This window comes from Heterocephalus glaber, unplaced genomic scaffold (assembly GCF_053883595.1).
Source record: "Heterocephalus glaber isolate CG9 unplaced genomic scaffold, H.glaber_assembly_v1.0 deba00001479, whole genome shotgun sequence".
Taxonomy (NCBI): Eukaryota; Metazoa; Chordata; class Mammalia; order Rodentia; family Bathyergidae; genus Heterocephalus; species Heterocephalus glaber.
In genome coordinates, this window is record NW_028258316.1 from 6,052,766 (window position 1) to 6,074,390 (window position 21,625).

Here is a 21,625-nt window from a genome sequence, read left to right on the forward strand (position 1 = left end):
CTGGGGGTGCAGCTTAGTGCTAGAGCTTTTGCCTTGTGTGTCAGGCCCAGAGTGCCATCCCCAAAACTGTAAAAGAGAGAGGGAGAGAGAGAGAGAGAGAGAGAGAGAGAGAGAGAGAGAGAGAGAGAGAGAGAGAGAGAGAGACAGAGAGAGACAGAGACAGAGAGAGAGACAGAGAGAGAGACAGAGAGAGAGAGAGACAGAGAGAGAGAGACAGAGAGAGAGAGAGGGAGGGAGGCTGGGCATGGTAGCTACTCCTGTAGTCCCAGCACTGGGGAGGCTGAGGCAGGAGGATCACCATGAGCTCCAGGCCAAACTGGGCTACATAATGAGTTCAAGGCCAGTCTGAACTGCATAGCAAGATGTTGTCTCAGGAAAAAAAAAATGGCTAAAGAGGGACATGTGAAATGTTGTCATTACATATATACAAAATGAACAGGTTAGGGAGGTGATTTGATAGGTTAATTAGCTCATCTGTCCTTCCACGATGTAAACACACATCAAAACATTCTTTTGGCTGGGTGTGGTGACACACAGGTCTATACTTCCAGAATGTGGGAGCTGGGGCAGGGAGACCACAAGTTTGAAGCCAGCTTAGGCAATTTAGCGAGATCCAGTCTCAAACAAAACAATAACAGCGAAATATCAATTTGTATCCCTTAAGTATACCCAATCCTTTTTAGTTTAGTTTAGTTTTTTTTGAGACAAGGTTTCACTATGTAGTCCAGGCTGGCCTTGAACTCACTAGGTAGCCCAGGTTGCCCTGGAACTCGCGGTGATCCTTCCGCCTCAGGGATGACAGGTGTATGTCAACACTCCCAGCCCAAATATATACACTTCTTGTTTTGGGGGTGGGGTGGGGGTGATACCGGATCAAACTCAGAACCTTGCGCTTGCAAGGCAGGCACGGTGCCACTGAGCTAAATCCCCAGCCCTCCAAATATATACAATTCTTATTTGTCAATTAAAAATAAAATTGGTAAAAATCGTCAGAAAGAAAATAAGCCAGGCGTGTTGGCGCACGCCTGTCATCCCAGTACTCTGGGAAGCTGAGGATCGCAAGTCCGAGCCTTAGGGAGACCCTATCTGAAAACACAAAAGTAAAAAAAGGGCTGGGGTTGGAGCTCAGTGCAAAACTTTGGGTTCAATCCCCGGTACCACCAAAAAGGAGAAGTCTGGTGTGCGCGCGCAGGTACCTAGACCCACTGTGCCTCCCCCCGTCCCCCAGCAGTATTTGGGCCGGGGAGGCCAAGGAAGCCGTCCAGGCTGTGGCCCCGGAGGCGGCCGGCAGAGGGCAGCAGGGAAGGAGGCCTCCCCCCACAAGCTCCGCCCACCCTCCCCGCCCCGCGTAGGGACCCAGCAGCCGCGGGCGGGTAGGGTGCGGGCGGTGGCAGCAGGTGGGCGGGTGCGGGATCCGGAGTGGGTGCGACGGGCCCGGGGTTGCGGGCTGCGCTCGGGCCGCGGCGGCGGTGCGTGCGTGTCTGCGGCGGGCGGGCCATGGACTTCAACATGAAGAAGCTGGCGTCCGACGCGGGCATCTTCTTCACTCGCGCCGTGCAGGTGAGGCCTGGCGCCGGGGCCCGGATGTGGGCGCGGCGGGCGCCCTGGGCCGTGGCGGGCGGGGTGGGGGGGGCACGGGGACCCCGCTCTGCCGCCGCCGCCTTGCCGGACGCCCTGCACTTTGGGTCGCTGCGGGATTGGGGAGTTGGGGTGGGGGCGCCCCGGGCTCCCGCTACCTCTGCGTGTCCCAGGTTCTGTGCCGCGCGGGAGGAGAGGTGCGGCGCCCGCATCGGGCAGCCCGGGGACCCGAGGGCTCGGCATCCGCCTCCCTGCCCTTGCCCAGCAGCGATCCCAGCAGCGATCCCAGCAGCGATCCCAGCCCCGCCGGACGTTTGGAAGCCTGGGTCCCAGGCCCAGAGCCCGCACATCTGGCACAGCCCCTTCCCGGACCCTCAGTCTCCCCGCCCGTACAATGGGCAGGGGTCCAGGGCTGCCAAGGCCCCTTTTGCACGCTTGGGTGGTTGGACCGGAAGCCAGGAGTTATTTCCTTTCTGCTCCAGGCAGGCCTGTTTCCTCTCCTTCCCTAGGAGTGGGGGGAGAGGGCGCCCTCCGCGGGCAGCTGCCCAGACCCTAATCTGAGATGGGAACGAGTCCATCCATTTGGGGTCACAGGGAAGAAACTGAAGGGGCTTAATGGCACCGCAAAGACCTGAGTCAGATACGGAGTGCTGCGCCTCCACCGCAGTGACCTTGGGGGAGGGAAGGCTCCGTGCTGGGTCTCAGTTTTCCCATCTGAGAAGTGGGGCGAACGTACCCCCCTGGGGTGGACGTGAGGATCTTCGGGACTTGGCACACAGTGCTCAGCACAAGCAGGCTCCTGGTGGGTGTCGCTGTGGGTGACACGGCTCCTGTGCCACATGTGACCTTGGCCTCAGTCTGCCCTTCTGGGAAGGAGGTGTGAGGCCGCGCCGGCTCTGCCTACCGACCGACCGGTGCTGTTGTTGCTGACTCCGGAGGAGCCCAGCCCCAGCTCCTCAGAAGCCCAGGTGGCCGTGTTTACTAGAAAGCACAGTGGCCCCTGGAGGGTGAGTGTCTGGAGAGAGGCTCCCTCAGAGAGACTCCCTGCTCCGTGTTCTGAGCCTGAGAGGTGGGGACCCCAGAGCCCAGTCCAGCTGGGCAGTGGGGAGCCCTCCTGCTTGGTATGGCAACTGCTTATCTCCGTCTCGAACATCAAATCTGAGAAGAACCTGATCTGCCACTTTCCTGCTGCTGCCAGGGCCCTGCCACCCGACCTGGCCTGGGCCTTGGCCTTGCCCGGTCTGGCGGGGCACAAGCCCCAGGGTGCCCTGGAGGACGGAGCTTGGGTGGAGGAGGGAGCTGGGCACCTTATAAATAGAGGCTCTCTGCTCCGACGCCCACCCCCTGCTGCTGCCACCGCCTTGCTGGAAGCAGTGTGGAGTCAAGCACCAGGAAGGGAACAAGGCTGCCACCGAAGAGATAGGGGCCTGGAATGTGGCCCTACAGGAGGGGGAGAGGGAACGGGACACACCTGCCTAGGCCAAGGTGTGCTGGGACAGGAGTGAAGCAGGAGGCAGGAGGGCGAGGAGGGGTTCTTTAGTCCTTTTTTTTTTTTTGAGACCGGGTCTCATTATGTAGCCAGGCTGGCCTTGAACTTGGTGGCGATCCTGCTGCCACAGCCTCCCTAGTGCTGGGGTCACAGGTGTGCGCCACCACGCCCAGCTGGGGTTCTTTAGTATCACTCAGCCCTTCTTTCGGGTCGGTGCTGTTGTGCCAGGCACCAGAAAGTCCTGAGTAAACACCCAGCCCGCACATCCCAGGGACAACATGAAGCCTTCACCGAACTCTGTCCCTCAGGGACCAGGCCTTGGTGCTTCCTGGAGGCCCCGGAGGGCAGGTTGCCTTTGGATTCTAAGTGGCTTCCCACATGGAGGCCCGAAGTTGGGCCTGGAAAGTAGAAAGGGGCTTGCGAAGTGGGCCCAGGCAGGGCTTTCCAGGTGCAAGGCAAGAAAACCTAAAGCACGTTTAGCTAAGACACTGTGGGGTAGGAGTGGGCAGCCATGGCACCGTTGGCAGGCGTGGCAGGCGTCGTGTTGCTAGAAGTGGGAGAGGCACAGTACCAGCAGGAAGAGCGAGAAGAGGGTAGCTTCAGGAGCCAGAGACAGACCTGCGGGCAGCCTTTCCCAGGTGACGGTGACACCAGCTGCCATCTCTCCAGCCCAGGGCCCGGGTGCAGCTCCATTGTGAGCTCTCACCAGCACGAGTGAGGCCCTGGCTTCCATCCCCAGCCCTGAAAAGAAAAAACAAAAACCACTGATCCTGCCCAAAGGGAAATCCATGAGCAGTATTTCATGAGATGGGTTATCCACATCCTTAAGGGGGAAACTGAGGACAGAGAAGCATCTGGAATGTGGGGTTGGGTCCCCAGGGAGAGATGGCCCGAGACACCCCTTGCTCCCCAGTTTGGGGACTATGAGGAAGAGGAGGAAGCAGGCCCCAGCCGACCCCTCAGGGAGAAATCTGAGCCCAGCCTGCTACATAATTGATGCCTCCAGGCCGGGTGGTGGAGTGGCTCCTCTGCCCCACAGCCTCCTGATGACTCATCACTGCCTAGGCTCTGCCTCTCTGAAGGTCCAGCCCCCATGGCACTGGCCCTGCTCAGCCTCAGTGGCCATATCCCAGAAATGGGACAGGGGACCCTCTGCTTTTGGAAGTCCTTGAGGCCCTGGGTGTGACGCCCCAGTGCAGGCCAGTCACGGGACCCTTATTACACCTTATCTTACACCTGAAGGTCCTCATGCTTGTTTGGCTGTGATCTTGGGTGAACCCGGTTCCCTGGCTGGCAAAGGCTGTCCCTGTTTGACAAATGGGGACATTTGTCCCAAGGCTCTACTAGGTCAGAGGGACCAGGATTTGGGGCCATTTCTAATTGTTCTAGATGGCCTTCACAGCTCCTGAGGGCACCCCCAGCTCACTCAGCCAGGCTGGCTCTGTTCCCCACACACACCGGTGGCCAGGCGCTGAACCCTCTCCGCCACACTCCTTGTCCCCCCAGGCTCCTGCCCAGGATCTTGAGCAGTAGTCCCACCTCACATGCAGCTGGGGCTCCCTGCTGCCCACAGAGCCCCTGATATCCTGGATCTCTTGCTACCAGCTCCTGTCCGTGTCTTCCCACAGGCCCCTGGAGGCTCCCGGCTGCCGGACAGGGCATGGGGGGAGAGGCGGGGCTGCCCTGGATTTCAGAGAGGCCGTGACCCCCCCAGACTCGGGTCCACCTACTTCCACGGAGGGCAGTTGGAGACCCAGAGGGGCTGTACCTTGGTGGCCCCAGGAAGGTCCTTGACCCCAGGCCTGGCTCCTCACCCCCACCCACAGTTCACCGAAGAGAAGTTTGGCCAGGCTGAGAAGACTGAGCTCGATGCCCACTTTGAAAACCTCCTGGTGCGGGCGGACAGCACCAAGAACTGGACAGAGCGGATCCTTCGGCAGACGGAGGTGCTGCTGCAGCCCAACCCCAGTGAGTGGTGGCAGTGGGGACACGGTCACACCGGGTCAGGCTGTGGGACGCCGAGGGCTGCGGAAACAGGAGGCCCCATGCTGGGCCCAGGTGCTCCCAGAGCGGTGGAAATGCTGGGTCTTGCACAGAGGAGGTGAAGTGCCTGGAAACCCAGGGAGAGAGGCAGGCACGACAGATCCTGCCACGTGGGCGGCCTGGTGTCACCTGGCCAGCATGGGGCACACAAGGACCAAGGCCATCGCGTGTCCACCTGTCACTCTGCCCTATGACTACTGATGGGGCCCAGGGGCTTCTGGGACCAAGAGCAGAGTTGTCAGACATGCATTATCTTCTGTAAATCCTGTCCGTATAGGGGAGGTGGGAAGCCCTGACTTTGGCTTGGTCTCACACACACAGCAGCTGTGAGACCTCAGGCAGGCATTTGTGTCTCTGAGCCTTGGCTTCCTCCCCTGTGGGGTGAGGGGCTAACAGAACCAGCCTCACAGGGTGAAGGTGGGCGCAGGTGAGCTGATTCTGGGAGTCACCAGGCTAGGCATTCCTGGGTGTGGACTGGAGGGCCCTGTGGCTTTGGGTGCTGTCTCCCGCAGGTGCCCGTGTGGAGGAGTTCCTCTATGAGAAGCTGGACAGGAAGGTGCCCTCGAGGGTCACCAATGGGGAGCTGCTGGCCCAGTACATGGCCGAGGCAGCCGGCGAGCTGGGGCCCACCACGCCCTATGGTGAGCAGCTGCACACCGGGCTGGGGTCTGGGGCCTGCCCCGAATTTCCCTCTCCCTCTCTTTCTCCTTCCTTCCTTCCTCCTCTTCCCATCCCTCTCTTCCTTCTTCCCAATAATACCTGAATTCATTCTAACTGTAAAACTCTCCATCACTGCAGAAAATAATTGAGCAGGGCCAGGGATTTAGCTCAGTGGTTCCGCCGCCTGCCTCACAAGCACAAGGTTCTGAGTTTGATCCCTGGTACAAAAAAAAAAAGAAATTTGTCTTTCTTGAACATTTCCTATAAATGGAATCATTATGTGCTGTCTTTTGTATCTGGCTTCTTTCACCTAGCATAATATTTGAGGGGGGAGTTTGAGACAGAGTCTCACTACGCAGTCCAGGCTGGCCTTAAACTCATGTGATCCTCCTGCTTCAGCCTGCCAGTGCTGGAATTACAGGCACGTGCCACACCTATAAACAAAAAAAAAATCCATTCTGACAAGCATTACCATTTTTTTCTGTTTTGTTTTTTGAGAAGGTCTTGCTGTGTAGTTCAGGCTGGCCTCAAGGGGGTCCTCTTGCCTCGGCCTCCCTAGTGCTGGGATTATAGGCATGCACCACCACAGCCAGCCGAAGCACTGTCTTTTGATTGGAGTGCTAATCCATTTAATGCAGTCCTTGATGTGGCTGGATTAACGTGTGTACTTTGCTATTGTTTTCTTTAGCAATTAGAAGTCATTTTTTTTTCTGGTTTCACCTTTATTGTCTTTTGTGCTATAGATATTTTCTAGTGTAACATTTAAATTTCTTTGTTGCTTTAACTTTAAAAAAGTTTTCTTAGTGGTTATTCTAGGGATTATAGTATGGATCTTAACTTATTACAGTCTACTTCTGAGTCATGCTGATTAACTTCTAGTAAAATATGGAAACTGCTTCAGTACAACTACATTCCCTCTCCCTTTCTTTGCACTGTTACTGTCGTCTCTATGTTAGGAACCCAACAAGTTTTATAACTCTCCTTTCATGCAGTCATCTTAGACCAGTTAAGAGAAAAATCTATTTTCTTGTATGTTTAACTGTAATTAATTGCTCTTTTTGGATTCAGGTTATATCTGATGTCATTGCCTTTGAACTTGAAGAATTTTTTGTATGCCAAGAATGCTATCAAGAAATTCTTTTAGTCTTTATCTAGGAACCACTTTATTCACTTCTGGAGGGTCACTTTTTCCTAAATAGAATTCTTTTGGGAATGAATCATTTTACTGTTGCCAGATTCAAGGGTTTTTGTCTTTGTCTTGCAATAATTTGTGAGATCCCAACTGTGGACTTCTTTATGCCCCTCCCCCCCATTTAGAGTCTTGAATTTCTTAGATATGTAGATTCATGTTTTCCATCAAATTCAGAATGTTTGGGCCACTGTTTCTTCAATACTTTTTCTGCCCTTTTCTCTTCTCTCCTGAGACTCCTGGTTCACTTGCTGGTGTTCCCTGGGTTGCTGGTGAAAGGCTCTATTCACTTTTCTGTTTTCTTTCTGTTCTTCAGTCGTTTCTCTTTTCTGTTTTTTTCCACTGAGTAATCTCTATTGCTGTATCGTCAAAGTGGCTGATTTTTTTCCTTCTGTCAGTTCAGATGTGTACTGTTAAGTCCCTCTAGTGAATTTTTCATTTCAGTTATTATACTTTTCAACTTTAGGGTTTTCTTTGGTTAAGTTTCTCTCTCTTTACCGATGTTCTTTATCTGATGAGTCATTGCCATCATGCTTTCTTTTAATTCTTTCACTATGGCACCTGTTGATTCCTTTTTTTCCCGTGTATGGACCACACTTTCTTGCATCTTTCTGTGTCTCATCATTCTATTTTGCAGTTCTAGAGATAGAACCCAGGGTGTCGTGTGTGCTGAGCAAGTGCTCTACTACTGAGCTACGTCCCCAGCCCAGTGTTTGTATTTTATTTTATTTTTAAATTTTTTTTTGGTACCGGGGTTCGAACTCGGGTCCTTGTGCTCGCACAGCAGACGGCAAAACCACTGAGCTAAATCCCCAGCCCTATATTTTATTTTGAGACAAGTTCTGGCTAAGGTGCCTAAGCTGGGTTCAAACTTGAGTTTCTTTTCCCTCAGGTTCCTGAGTAGCTGGGATTACAGGCCCGGCTGAAATGTGGACATCTTAGATAATACAGCAGCTCTGCATTCTGATCTCCCTGCCTGGGGGCTGTTACTGCCCTGTGTGTTTGTTTAGAGACTTGTCTGAGCTAAGTGTTTATAGAATCTGTGTCTCCTGCCAGGTGCAGCTACTAAGGTTTCTCTCCCACCCTCCTTTTAACAATTACTCTTCATTTTCATCCTGAGCTTCCGAAGGGCTCTTCTGGTCCCCGCACATTAGCGGTCAGCCAGTGAATGATCAGCGCTTGTGCTTAAGTGTCAATGGTGAGGAGAGATGGGGACCAGTCCACATTTAGGCAGCTTCTTTGTCTCCCCAGTGCTCACACCCATGCCGGCTCCTTCCTTCCTGGGCCTGTTTTCTTTCTGGCAGGCCCGTGGCAGCCTGTGTTCCAGCCCCAGGCTGGCTGCTGTGTTGCTTTTCCCAGCTCTGTGCCATCAAGATTGCTGCTGTTTTCAGTAGTGTCCTGAGGGTTTTTTTGTGTTTCCACCAATCAAGTCAGCCCCCTCTGGCAGCAGAGCTGGGCCTTGTCGCCTCGCCGCTCTGGAGAGCCACACAGCCACAGACCATGAGCAGCCAGCAGCATCCCCAGGCCTCAGTGTCACCCTTGTGGTCCCTACCAAGATCAGCATGCATGCCTTGCAATGTGTTTCCTGCCTTTGGTCAATTTTCAGTCTGGAAATGTATGGTTTTGGCAGTTGGATGCAGTTAATGGTGCTTTTAGGGGAGAGGATTTGTTCAGCTCTTTTCTCTGTCATTCTGGAAGTACCCCCAGTCTTTCTAAGATAGAACCTAGGGCCTCATGCACACTAGTGGCTACAGCATTTCATCTTTGGGGTGTCCCCAGTTGTCCATTGGTGGGTTTCTTCCGGAGCTCTGCCCTGACCCTGCCCCACTTTGGCTCTGTTCCCCAGGGAAGACACTCCTCAAGGTGTCGGAAGCTGAGAAGCGCCTGGGAGCTGCAGAGAGGGACTTCATCCACACAGCTTCCGTCAGCTTCCTCACGCCCCTACGCAACTTCCTGGAAGGGGACTGGAAGACAATTTCGGTGAGGGGCCCTCAGCCTGTGCAGGGGCCTGAGACTCTGGGGCCTTCCTCCCTGGAGTGGCTCCTGCAGACAGTAACCTGGGGAGAGCTCCTGCCTCCGGGGCTCAGTTTCCCTATCTTGACCAGACAGCCCTGGGACCAGCCAGGGCCTCACTGTCCCCCTTGCCCTCTCTGCAGAAGGAGAGGCGGCTGCTGCAGAACCGGCGTCTGGACCTGGACGCCTGCAAAGCGAGGCTGAAGAAGGCCAAGGCCGCAGAAGCCAAAGCCACAGTAGGTGTCCCCTGCAGCCTGCTGGCCCGGGCTCTGGCTGGAGCTGAGGGTTGGGGCCCACATGGGGACCTGTGTTCGCCATGACCTCTGTCCCCTCTTCCTGGCTGGGAGGCTTGGCCGGGGCTGGACTGAGCTGGCCAGTCATGTCTGAGTCCCCACCTCCGAGGGAGCCCTGGTGGCCCCAGGGCAGACAGCTGGGGTTTCTTGCATGCCCTTGCTCACCTCCCTGGATGCTCTGCCTGGGCATGGCTCCTCTACTAACCCTCCCTGCCGCCTGAGCTGTGGGCCTGGGAGCCCTGTGCTGGGACTCCCCTGCGAGGGTGTGGAGAACACGTGCTGTGCCCACCCACTCGGGGCTGTCTGTGCCTGGGGCCTGTGCCGTTGCTCCCCTGCTCCACCAGGCCAGTGGCACACTTGTGGGCTGCCTTGGCCGGATTAGGGTGAGAGTGGGCAAGCTCGCCCCTGCATGCCAGTGCTCCTCGGGGTGCAGGGCCCATGGAGGGGACTCCCAGCCCCGGGCCTGCTTGGGGACCACCACCTGTGTGTCACAGGCTTGGCCCAGAAAGGCCAGCCAGCCCTGTGAGCTCAAGTGGGCTCCTAGTTGCCATGGCCCTCGAGATCCCCTCTTGCATGGAGCCCTGGTGCCATAGCTGGGCCTGAACGGCCTCCGGCAAGAGCCATGGCAGAGTCTCAGCTTCCCCGGACCGGTGGCCAGGGAACCTGGGGCTTAGGGATGAGTCACCTGGGCAGGACAGTCTCTCTGCTCCATCAGCCAGGCCCGGCACCCTTTTTTTGAGATGGGTCTTGCTATGGAGTCACAGGCATGTGCTGCCACGCCTGGCAGGGGTGCCCTTTGTTACTCAACTGCAGTGACCCCACACCCCTCCCCCACCACGGTCCAGTTTAGGTCAGGCAGGAACAGTGTCCCCGACCTCAGCGACCCTGGACCCCAGCTCCGCCCTTTCCCCACACGCGCTGCCCCTCCTGCGCGTCCTAGCGTCCCGCCTGCCCCGAGCTCTGGACTCACTAACTCTCTGTTTCTGTTCCTTCCGTCCTGCTTTGGGTAACTTGGCTCAGTGTGAGGGAGATGTGAGTATACCTGTCCGCGTGCTGTGCTGCTTCTGGTCCACACGGCCAGTCCAGGGTGTGTCCTTAGGTGGTTTGCAAGCAGCTGCGCTCAGCTCCTCTGGACTGAGTCCCATGCTCCTGGCTCCGGGGCACAGGCGTGGAGCCTGCAGGCAGCTTTTTGCAAACGTGGAATGCCTGTCACTCTGTCCATCCATGCATCCATCTGTCACCCTCGTGGGGGGAGGGCCTGGCCCTCGATGCAGGAGCCACAGACAAGGTGTGCAGAGGCTCTGGGGTGGGGTGCTGTGGCAGGTGGGTCATGGGGAACTGTGGGCCTGGCCTGACTGGGGCCTTGGAGTGTGCCAGGGTTCGGGGGGCGGGGGGGGGGCGGGCTGTGGCTCACTTGGAGGAAGGGCTGTGACAGCAGCCACAGCCACCTTCTTGGGCTCCCCAGCACATCCACCTGGGTCACTGGATTCACCGGCCTGGCTCCTCATCTCCGGCTGCTGGAAGTGGGCACGAGCGGGCCTGTGGTATTTCTGTCTGTGCCCTCCTATCCCTGGGGCAGGGCCCTCTGGCACTTGTAGGGCAGCCTCCTGGCCTCCATCCGGCCCTGGCCCAGGATGACCCCTCCCCCCATGAACTCTGTTCCCCGCCAGACGGTGCCTGACTTTCAGGAGACTAGACCGCGTAATTACATTCTCTCGGCCAGCGCCTCCGCGGTAAGCGCCCCACACCCCACCCCACCCCAGCTCTCCCCCAGCCCTGCTGGACCTGACCATGCAGGGTGCAGGAAGCGGGAGCCAGCAGGTGATACAGGGCCTACTCCCAGAGTGAGGCCTGGCCCGGAGCCTGGGGATGGTGCGCCAAAGCTAGACTTGCTTCTACTGGCCCCCCCGCCCCCCACACCGCCCTGTCCCCCTGGAGGGTGCAGCACAGGCCTGGGCCTGCTTTCCCTGAGCCAGACTCCCAGAGCGGAGGTTTAGATGCCCACCACTCTCGCACACCTGCTCAGTGCCCAGGGAGGACAGGGAGGCCTGACCACCACTGGAGCCCGGGTCCAGGGTCTGGGTCTGGTTAGGGCCCATTCCGAGGAGGACAGCTGGCCACAGCCTGCAGGGAAGTGGGCAGCCATGCCTGAGGCTGAGCTCTGTCCTGGGTCTGCCAGTCAGCTCCGTCAAGCCAGTCCATTTCCCTGTTGAGTATGGGAGCAAGGCCAGTCACACCTGTCATGCCTGTCAGAGGCATGCTGCTGCCATTGCCCACCCTCGCTGTCCTTCCCATGTCCCCGTGGGCAAGGCCCTCTGCGTTGGCCTTGCAGCTTCCTCACCGACCTGAGCATGCTGCTGTGTGATCCATGCAGTCACCTTGGATGGTCATTGTCGCTCGCAGCCCCATTGCTGGGCCTGAGTTCGTGCAGGGACGCTGTCCTGGGTCAGGTTCCCAGAGTGGCCAGAGCCAGGTCTCCTAAGTCACGGTGGGGGGAGGGGGGTCTTTCTTCTCTAGACTCTGGATGACACTTCCCGCCCCCCGCCCCCCCGGGCCGAGTGGAAGGAGAAACATCCTGGAGGGTGGAGCCCGCCCTGTTTTTTTCTTTTGCCACTGACCCCCAGTGTGACTCAGGCCCGAGGCTGCCTTTCTCTGCCGGAGGACGGAAAGGTTCAGTGACTGGCCCAGGGTCACACGTCCTGCCTCCCAGCCCTCCAGCCTTAGCCAGGAGTCCTGGGGTGGGCACACATGGGCTGTCAGAGCGGGGGGGCTGGCGCTGTAGGAGAGTACAGCAGGACTTCCGGCTGGCTGTCCCCTCCCCGCATGTGGCATGTCAGATGGGCTGATCGTCACTCTGTGCCCTCACACGGACCTCACCCCAGCCTCAGCTCCCGGTCAGGCTGGGTGGGGGCAGAGGGGCAGGTGGGCCGGGGTTGGGTCCTGGAGTTGGGTCTGGCTGTTGCCTCTCCTGCTGACTGGCGCTGTTGTGGTCCCTGCAGCTCTGGAATGACGAGGTGGACAAGGTGAGTTGGGCTCTGGGGTAGAGCGGTGTGGGCGGGGAGGCAGCCTCGGGCGGTGGTTTGGGTCTCCCCTCCAGTGCCTGGGGCACAGCTAGGCTCCGGGAGGCCTCTGCCGGTGCTCATTCCCCTGAGGGGTGCAGGGGTCTCCCATGTGGGCTCCAGCTTCTCTGGGAGTTGAGGTCTCGGGGGAGGTGACATCTGTGCAGGGGGCCCTGGCACAGGCAGCTGCCCAGCTCTCATGCTCTGCCCACCCTGCCCAGGCCGAGCAGGAGCTCCGTGTGGCCCAGACGGAGTTTGACCGGCAAGCCGAAGTGACCCGTCTCCTGCTAGAGGGCATCAGCAGCACGCACGTGAGTCTAGCATCACCCGAGAGCAGGGCATCACGGGGTGGCCTCGGAGCCGGGGCTGGCACTCTGAGGTCCTGGGAGGGTCAGGCAGGGCACATGGCCCACCTGGGCTGGAGGCTGGGGGGCAGCGCCAACCTCCCCCTCCTCCAGGTGAACCACCTTCGCTGCCTCCATGAGTTCGTCAAGTCACAGATGACCTACTATGCACAGTGCTACCGCCACATGCTGGACCTGCAGAAGCAGCTGGGCAGGTGTGGCCGGGTCCCCAAGTCCCCAGGTCCCCCAGCTCCCCACTCAGTACGTAGCCCAGCCCCTCCCATGGGCCTAGAAGCCCCACAACAAGGCCAGATGACAGGCCCTGCCTGAGGCCTGCCTGGCACCTCCCAGAGGATAGTGGCGGCCCTTGGGAACCTCCGAGCCCCTGGAATGCTTGGGGGAGGCTGGGAGGGACAGGGGCAGGGCCATCTCACTCCCACTTGCTTTGCTTTCCCTTGTGCTGCCAGCTCCCAGGCCGCCATGTAAGTAGTGGGCAGGGGACTCCTGGGCCTGGGAAGGCCCTGTCCGGGGTTATCTTTGGGGGCACAGCTTGTGCTTAGACACCCCCTTGCCTCCAGATTCCCCGGCACGTTTGTGGGCACCACAGAGCCTGCTTCCCCACCCCTGAGCACCACCTCACCCACCACCGCTGCGGCCACCATGCCCGTGGTGCCAACAGTGGCCAGCCTGGCCACTCCGGGAGAGGCCGCGCTCTGCCTAGAGGAGGTCTCACCCCCAGCCAGTGGGACCCGCAAGGCCCGGGTGCTCTACGACTACGAGGCAGCTGACAGCAGCGAGCTGGCCCTGCTGGCTGATGAGGTGGGCCTGGTGCCAGTAGGGGGTGGCCCAGGGCTGTGGTAGGCATCGGCAGACTCAAGACTGGGACCCCTGGCCTGTCAGAGGTCTGAGGAAGCAGCCAACCTGCCTATTCAGCAGGGCCAGGAGATGAACGCCCACCCCTGGGGTGTGGGCGACTGGCCAGGAAGATGGCAGCTGTGTCCCCACCTAGTCCTGGGGCCAGTTCCCCCCGGCCAGAGCATGACCTTCCCTTGCCACCCTCTCCACAGCTTATCACTGTCTACAGCCTGCCTGGCATGGACCCTGACTGGCTCATTGGCGAGAGAGGCAACAAGAAAGGGAAGGTGCCCGTCACCTACTTGGAACTGCTCAGCTAAGCAGGCCCTGGCACTCATCTGTTGGTGACAGATGCCCACAGCGGGGAGGCTAGCCCCATTCCGCCCATGCCCCCATCCTCCAGTGGTGAGGGAGCCTGAGAGGCCACAGGCCCCAGCCCCTCCGCCAGCCCTGCTTGACCTGTGGTTTGGAGCCCGGCCTCCTGCACCCCCACACACCCCAGCTCTCCTGGCCTCCTGGGAAGGGAGGGATGCAGTGCTGGTACCCAGATGGGCCCCAAGACCCATGGGGCACCCTTGGCAAGAAGAGAGCACCTGTCTTTTAGCTGCCAAAGGGTAAGGACCAGTGGCAAAGCAGGCGGGCTGTGGCAGCTTGGGCCTGGTGCTGCCCTGGGAGAGGACAGCCCAGCAAGAGACAGGTTGGCCCTGGAGCAGCGCCTGCCTGGTGCTACCCTTCCCCCTCCTCAGCTCAAGCCTTGCGTGGCCGCAGCCTTCACCTCTACACTCACTTTTTAACTGGTCTTTTTACTTCTGCCTGTCTGCTTGCTCTGGCCAACAGTGAATAATAAACCCTCCTTTGTGTGTGTGTTGCGTGGGCTCCCGTCAATCTCAAGACTGGGCACAGACAGCCCTGAAGTGGGGACAGGCAGACAGCAGTGACCCTGCTCCCCAGGTAGGGGTGGTGTAGGCATGGGGCACCCTGCCAGCCAGCCAGCTGCTCCTGGAGCACTAAGGTAGAGGGCAGGGAAAGTTCCCAGCCTCCCGCTCCCCACGAGCATTGTCTGCCACGGCAACATGGTCCCCAGTGTGTGAAGTGCACAGTACATTCCTAAGAATGACTTCCCAGTGTGGGGACTGGAGCCCAGCGCCCAAGTGGGAGTTGAAGGCCTGGACCCCAGCACACACCAGGGCACCCACACCTTACAGGAGGAAAGAAGGGGAGATGTCACCTCGTTCCTCAAGGTGCCACAGTTAGCAAGTGGCCAAGCTGAGCCTCAAGACCTGGCCAGCCTGCCTCTGCAACTGGGGCTTCTGGAGGGGGTGGCAGGACCTGAGCTAAAATACAAAGGAGAGCGGCCCAGAAAGGCTGCGCCCAGTGCCAGGCACAGCCAGCTGGACAAACAAGACCCAGCAAGCCAGGGAGGGCACGCCCAACAGCGTCCACTGGCTCTGCCTGCCCCTAGGCAGAGGGATGAAGGGCGCTGGTGTATACCCTCCCCTCCCCTGCCAAAGTGGCTCATCCATGGCTGAGAGCTGCTGGGTCTTCTGGGCTCTGAAAGTACATGCCACTCGTGTATAAACAGTATTTTAATATTTGTATAAATAGACCGCAGTATTACCAAAAAACTGCAAGAGATCCCGGAAACACCCAAACCCGCGGCCTCCCTGGCTGGCCAGTGCCGTGGGAATGCTCAAGGAAAGGAGCCGCCCTGGGGACCCCCGCTCCCCACCTCTGCTGTGGACCTCTTGATATAATACAAAAATAATGTCAGCAGCGGGTGGCTGGAGTGGTAGCGACCTGGGAGTGACAGCTGCTGGGAGCACAGCGCGCCCTGCCCGGGGCAGGCACCTATCTCTGCACGTGGCGGACGAAGGCCTGTACCAGCTGGATCAGGGGCTCCTGGCTCTCGGGGCTGGCTTTGGGGAGAGCAGTGGCCTTGCTCTGGGGCGAGGGCAGGACACCAGCAGCAGGGGAGCTGGGGGCTCCGCGGCGGAAGTAGCGTGACAGACTGGACAGCAGTGTGCTCTACAAGAGAAGAGGCAGCTTACTAAGGCCCTGCACCCCTGGGCCACTGTCGCCAACCCTAGGGGCTGGCAGGCGGGACCCTGTGGGGCTCTTTCCTTGCCAGCCTAGTCCTCCGTACCAGCTCAGAGCTGAGCTCCTGCTTCATCCGCTGTTTGTCCCGGGGGTGCACGGCCGGGTCCCTGAGGTACCGCATAGCCTGGGAGATGAGCAGGTAGAAGCAGTTTTCCATGGTGAACATCAGGAGGGACCTGGAGGAAGGGCAGGTTGGGCACCGCTCAGGGTGGAGCTGGCAGATGCAGGTGAGCGCCCTGCCAGGAAAAGAGGACCACAACTGCCTGGGCCTTATCCAGTCCCACACGGTCTTACTTCAGCGTTCTGGTTCCTTCTGCCTGGGAGCTGAGCCCCACAGCCTGCGTGAGTGGCTCCTTTTTCTTGTCCAGCTGGAAGGAGAGAACCAGGCAGTGAAAACCAGACAAGAACAAGGGCTCTCAGCTACTGAGATCTTCCTACTGAGCAGGCCCTGCACCAGGCAGTTCTCAACAGCTGCCTCGCCGACTCTGCACCCGTGAGTCCCCATCATATTCACTGGAAGGACAGGAACAGGACGGGGAGGCTGGGAAGTGGCAGGCTGAGGGGAGAGCAGGGCGGATACAGGGCCTCTGACAGCACCTGACTCACCTCTCCAAGCATGTTGAGGGCCACATTCACAGTGGCCAGGAGGGTCCCGAAGGAGGGGGCCACTTCGGAGTCAAAGGTGGGAGTAGTAAAGCTCAGGGCAAACAGGAAGTTGTATTCAGCAAGATCCAGCGACTGCAAGGTAAGGAAAGAGCACTCTGGGACCCCGCTATTACCCCAGGAGCTTCCCAGAGCCACACAGAACAACAGACAAGGCCAGCTACAGAGACCCTGGCAGTACATGGGGCTGGTACCTGGTCCAGGAGGATCTGACAGACGTCCGGGGTGAAGTGACGCAGGGCCGCTAGCGTCCTGCTGAGGATCTTGAGGAGGCCACACTGCACCATGTGCAAGGCTCGCTGCTCGGCAGATGCTGTGTCAGCAGTGGGCTGCTTGGAGGAGGAGGAGGAAGGGACCGCAGGAGCTGCGGTGGTGGTGGTGGGTGGTCGCTGAGCTCGAGGGGTGACGGCTGAGAGAAGGCCATCCCCGTTCTTGTTCTGGGGAGAGCCAGGAAATGAAGCAGGAGCCCAAGGAGCCCCAGTGAGGCATTCCAGGCAGTCCCCAGGGCAGAGCTGGTACCTGCAGATAGTGCTGGAGCATCTTGCGGCTGTGCAGGAGGGAGGTGCAGGCCTGGCACAGGTAGCCCAGGTTCACCTGGGACACACAGAGCAGGGATGGGGGATGTTCCTGGGGCAACCAAACAGGTCTCTCCAGGACCCCTGTGTTCCTGTCCCCACCAGTACCTCCTCCCGCCCACAGATGATGGAGCTTAACATCCTTACAGCCACTGCACAGGCTGGCTGGGCCCTGGGCCATTTCCCCAGGACCTGGCAACAGACCCGGCCTGATACAAAGCCTGAAGTAAGGAAGAAGGGCATTGCTAGCCCCCCATTACAGAACAAAGGCTGGAGGACAGGAGTCACTCAGCAGCACACAGCAGCAGCCCACTGGTCCCGAGAGGCTGTGCCCTTCCCGCCCAGGCCAGCCCTCTGGCTGACTCCCAGCTCAGGCCTGTTTCCAAGGGCTCCGAACCCAGGCTCTTAACCCACCAGGCCACCCTCACCACACCCTCACCACAGGAGTAAAGCTGTACACAGTGAGCAACCTGAGCCAAACGCTGTGCCCTCAGCAAAAGGCACATGTTCAGGAACAGGCTGCAGCTCACTGGGTACCTGGAGTCCCCAAGGCTGCCCCAGCCACCAGCTTCTATCTCCTCCAAGGCACTGCCTGAGGCCTCACCTGGATGTCGCACATGAGCTGAGGCAGGTGGAAGTGCCACTCCTTCCGGAACTGGGACAGCTGCAGGATGAAGCCCACAGTGTGATCGGCCTCCTCCAGGCAAGCCAGGCTCTGTACCGTCCTCACTGCATTGAGACACTGGGAGGATGGGATGGCAGGGAAGGATGGATGCCTTAGGGATGAGGCAGACCAGGTGAGGTCCTGGGGCCGCACATAGGTGACAGGACAGCAGTGGCCTGGGAGGGTCAGCCAGTGTCCTCAGAGCACCTCAGAGATGAGGGCCTCAGCACCCTCACCCGAAGTCCTTCAGCCCTGAGTAGCCTCGGGCCCTGGCCCCTGAGGCGGGCAGTCCTTACCTGCAAGGTCCGCTCCTGGTGGACACCCACAAAGTCCAGAGCCTCAGTCAGGAAGTTGTAGCGCAGCGTCTTCAGCAGCCGCTCCATCAAGGACATGGACAGGCGGTAGACCCCGGGCCAGGAGGGGGCATCCAGGGCCTTCCGAGAGGTGCTGGGCATCTGTGACAAACAGTAGATGAGCTCTAGTCCTGGTGCCAGTCCTGGTGCCACTGGCAGCCAGCTGATGGGACAGTAGGGCTTCCGGGCAGCTGGGGGAGGACAAACTCCTAGAGGGACGAAGTCAGTGATGTGGAGAGGGGACCAGGCGGAGGGACAAGATCCTGGGTCCCGGATTCTGGCAGCCACTAACTCATCTTGGATCTGCTCTGCTCGGAACCTTGGGTCCCCCTCCTACTGGGCGTGCCAGGCTCTATGGCAAATCTGAGACAGTCCCGAGGGAGAGGTTCTGGGGAAGGCTACTCTTTTGAAGTGAGGAGACAAAGGTGAAGCTAGAGGTAACCAGCATATCTGGAGCCCCAAGCACTCACACCACCCACTTCCCTCCTCTGGGTCCAGGCTGGGAGGACAGGAATGGAGAAATCATATGCACACAACATCCTTAGGGTGGAAACAAGGCCACCTGTCCTGGGCCTGAAGGACCTGTAACTGTCTAGTTTGTTCCCTCTAACACCTGTAACAGGAAAAGTTCACCCCATCTCCAAAGCTGGCATATGAGAACCAGGCGGTGCTTTTTGGGGGGCAGCAGGGGTGCTCAGGATGGATTCCAGGGCCTTATGCACACTAGGCATGAATTCAGGAGCCTTTCAATACAGAGTCCCAGAGGCTGGGGAGGATTCTGCACCCTCAGTGAGCTGCACAAGCCGTGGAGAGGACAGCGACCTCAAGCACAGCACAGTGAGGTGGGGCAGGCACGTCCCCCCGGGCCTGCAGCTGGTGAACACTGGCACTCACCTGCCCTGTGCCATTGGGGCTGAGCTGGTACACACTCAGGAGGGGCAGACAGATGCTCTGGGTGAGGCCGGCACCAGCTACTGCTGTGGCTCCCTAGGGCAGGACACAGGAGGAAATAGAGCCTGTTCCCGTGGTCAGCACCCCTGCTTTTGAGCACCAGAGCCCACCAGCTCAAGCCTGCGGCAGCCCTGGTCTTAGCTGGCCTCCTACCTGCTGGGTGCGAGCCAGGGTGAGGAGCAGGTGCAGTGCGGCCTCGGTGAAGTGCAGGTTCTGCTTCATGCGCAGGCTCACCTCCAGGGTGGTGAGCAGGGTGGGCAGGATGGGAAGCCTGCGGGTCACCTGCAGCCATGAGTCCCCGTCCTCATCCACCTCACACAGCTCCTTGGCCAGGTGTAGGCCCAGAACACACACCTGCTGGGGCCCAAGGGCAGACACGGGTTAAAAGAAAGGATGCTGGCCCAGGGATTTAGCTCAGTGATTCCACCGCCTGCCACTCAAAAGTGGAAGGACCCGAGTTCAATCCCTAGTACAAAAAAAAAAAAAAGAAAAGAAAAGAAAAGAAAGGATACAGACACGAGAAGAGGAGGAACAAGGGAACAGCCACCCAGGTCAATCTACCTGAGATCTCTGAGCGAGGTGACTGCCACAGGTGTCCTGTGACTACCCCTCAGGGGACAGCAAGTCTACCTGCTCACATGAGCATGCCCAAAACTGGCCCAAACACTGCCACTGAGCCCTGCCAGTGCCACTTCCCACTCAGACGCCACCCAGCTCTGCCAGCTGGGTCTGCCATGGCGTCCGTACCTCTCACTGTGCCACTGCACCCACGGCCTCCCACACCGCTCTCCACCCTCAGCTCCCCCCAGTGCCAGGAGTCACCAAGACCCAAGATAAGGAGAGGCTGGATCACACCCAGCATAAATGGTTATAGCTTTCCACTAACAGTATGCACTCGCTCAGCATGCAGAGCAGGCTGATGCTGCCCATATACCAGATGCCACTCCATCTGTGAAGTGCCAGTCACAACCAGATGACTCATGTCAAGGTGCATTGCAAACGATGTTCTATGCAGCACCCAGGGGCACTTCCAGAGTACAAGTGGGTCCTTTCTCTCCTCGGCATAACACTTCCACTATTCGCACGTCAATCACAGACCCTGATGAGCGGCCTGCCTAGGTGCCCCCTCACCCCATCACGCTGGTCCTTGTGCCGGAGCCGAGAGCAGTCGTCAGTCTCCATGCTGTCCTTGTCCTCTGGGGCACTGCCTAATGCGAGACTGTGGCGGGTCTGGTCACAGAGTGCAATCACCTCTTCTTGGAGGGTCTCACAGACGTTCAGCACCAGCTGAGAGTACTGGGGGATGTCACTTACTGCAGGGCAGATGGGGCAGGGACCCTGTCACACTCAGCATGCACCTCTCACTGCACCAAGGCTTCTTTCCCAGACAGGGGCTGGGGATGCAGTGGGTGCTAAAAGGGACAGTGTTGTCTCAGGGGAGGGGAGGAGAGAGGCGGGAAAGGGTGGTTTCTTGAATTCCAAGACTGATGCTGGGCGTGGTGGCACACACGCCTCTAATGCCAACACTCAGGAGACTGAGACAAGGCATCATAGTGAGTTCTAGGCCAGCTTGGGCTACACAGTGTCCATCCTGAACTACACAGTGAGACCCTGTCTCAAAAACAGGGCCAGGGATTTAGCTCGGCGGTTTCGCCACCTGCTGTGCAAGCACAAGGACCGAGTTCGATCCCCAGTACCAAAAAAACAAAAACAAAAACAAAAATCCAAGACTGAAAAGTCAAACAAGTCACAGGAAAAACACATGGCCCTGTGAGGGAGGAAGACCCGCCCGGGCTGGCCCCTCACCTCGTATTTCCTTCATCTGCAACACCATGATGAACGCAGAGAACACCTTGGCCTTGGTCTTCTCCATGAGCTGCTGGTCTGCCTGTAGCACCCCCTCCAGGACCTCCGTCAAGGGCCCGAGGATCTCTTCCACTGCCCCTAACTCACTGGATGAGGGGAAAGAGCACCTCACCCAGGGCCGAACACTGCCCCGCCCCATCCAGGGTGTTGCAGGCAGGCAGGTGGCCTTGGCTCCCCACCTCATGCTTTGCTACCTGACCCTCTCCCACTCCTACCAACTTCCCCTGCAGGAGGACTGGAGGCTGGGCCTGGGCAGCACTCACCCCTTCCACTGGCGGAGAAGGATGAGCAGCAGAGTGCACATCATGGAGCCCAGGCGGAGGCAGTTCACCGAGGCTGGAACAAGGAGCTGGGGGACACAGCAGAGGAGTGAGGAGGCTGATTCCTGCAAGTGCGTGAGGTCTGAGGAGGCAGCAGGCCTCGGCTTACTCCCCACAGCCTCAGGCCCCCCAAAGCCAACCCAAGCCCTTGGATGTGACCTGTGCAGCCTCAGGCCGTAAGTGAGCTGGGGAGGAAAGGACTCTCCCAGACATACTTACTAATGCTTTGGTGCTGTCAAGGACGTCCAGGAAGAGCTGGTGCCGCACTGAAGAATCGCTCAAGTGCATGATGTCTGCCTGTGTAGGAACAGGAAGGTTTCAGTGGGGACAATCTCCAGACTGATAAAGCTGAGAAACGTGGAATCCTCGGTCAGTCAGTCACTGATAAGCCACTGTCTTCCTGATTAGAACAGGGCTTGGGGGTCCTGCTGTCTTTCGGTCAGAATCAAGCCCAGTTTTGCCTGCTCTCCGGGACTGTCCTTCCAAGCCTTCTAGTGGCGGGGACACACCAACTGCCCTCTCCCACAGCCTGTAGGCCCACGGATCTGGCCTCACCACTGCCAGGCTCACTGGGGTCCAGCCCTCCTCTCCTCCCTCCCCTGAACATGCTCCT

The 21,625-nt window shown here is 58.7% G+C and overlaps 2 protein-coding genes across 11 annotated transcripts in view; one reads left to right on the forward strand and one right to left on the reverse strand.

Annotated features, from left to right (window-relative positions):
- The first annotated feature begins 1,328 nt into the window (after positions 1 to 1,328).
- Sh3glb2 (SH3 domain containing GRB2 like, endophilin B2) lies at positions 1,329 to 14,385 on the forward strand. Of its 9 annotated transcripts, XM_013073822.3 has the most exons (13): positions 1,329 to 1,560; positions 4,894 to 5,035; positions 5,623 to 5,751; positions 8,806 to 8,939; positions 9,116 to 9,208; positions 10,936 to 10,998; positions 11,783 to 11,935; positions 12,265 to 12,288; positions 12,546 to 12,635; positions 12,783 to 12,883; positions 13,136 to 13,150; positions 13,247 to 13,487; positions 13,736 to 14,385. In XM_013073822.3, exons 1-13 carry the CDS (start codon positions 1,498 to 1,500, stop codon positions 13,841 to 13,843), a joined length of 1,356 nt encoding a protein of 451 aa, XP_012929276.1. In that variant the 5' UTR covers positions 1,329 to 1,497; the 3' UTR covers positions 13,844 to 14,385. The 9 variants fall into 9 exon arrangements, with proteins under 9 accessions (XP_012929276.1, XP_087038842.1, XP_004849213.1 ...); XM_087182716.1 differs by lacking the exon at positions 13,136 to 13,150; XM_004849156.4 differs by lacking the exon at positions 11,783 to 11,935.
- A 706-nt stretch (positions 14,386 to 15,091) lies between these two features.
- Positions 15,092 to 21,625, reverse strand: part of Nup188 (nucleoporin 188) — a 45,739-nt gene continuing 39,205 nt past the window's right edge. Inside the window, exons 31-44 of one of the 2 annotated variants that reach the window (XM_087182707.1) lie at positions 21,232 to 21,309; positions 20,956 to 21,077; positions 20,633 to 20,778; positions 19,958 to 20,139; positions 18,980 to 19,180; positions 18,770 to 18,862; positions 17,819 to 17,977; positions 17,463 to 17,600; positions 16,803 to 16,877; positions 16,478 to 16,720; positions 16,227 to 16,358; positions 15,915 to 15,988; positions 15,667 to 15,796; positions 15,092 to 15,548 (exon numbers count right to left, since the gene is read on the reverse strand). In XM_087182707.1, coding sequence (XP_087038833.1) covers positions 15,372 to 15,548; positions 15,667 to 15,796; positions 15,915 to 15,988; positions 16,227 to 16,358; positions 16,478 to 16,720; positions 16,803 to 16,877; positions 17,463 to 17,600; positions 17,819 to 17,977; positions 18,770 to 18,862; positions 18,980 to 19,180; positions 19,958 to 20,139; positions 20,633 to 20,778; positions 20,956 to 21,077; positions 21,232 to 21,309 — 1,950 coding nt within the window. In that variant the 3' untranslated portion in view covers positions 15,092 to 15,371. The remainder of the gene's footprint in view (positions 15,549 to 15,666; positions 15,797 to 15,914; positions 15,989 to 16,226; positions 16,359 to 16,477; positions 16,721 to 16,802; positions 16,878 to 17,462; positions 17,601 to 17,818; positions 17,978 to 18,769; positions 18,863 to 18,979; positions 19,181 to 19,957; positions 20,140 to 20,632; positions 20,779 to 20,955; positions 21,078 to 21,231; positions 21,310 to 21,625) is intronic. The other variant, XM_087182706.1, reaches the window with a different exon arrangement.

Excerpts from the sequence above, each read along its gene's own strand:
- Sh3glb2 (XM_013073822.3), top strand. The coding sequence starts at position 1,498 with ATGGACTTCAACATGAAGAAGCTGGCGTCCGACGCGGGCATCTTCTTC. Across the intron at positions 5,752-8,805 it reads GGGGCCCACCACGCCCTATG|GGAAGACACTCCTCAAGGTG; the intron begins GTGAGCAGCTGC and ends TCTGTTCCCCAG. Across the intron at positions 13,488-13,735 it reads TGGCCCTGCTGGCTGATGAG|CTTATCACTGTCTACAGCCT; the intron begins GTGGGCCTGGTG and ends CCCTCTCCACAG.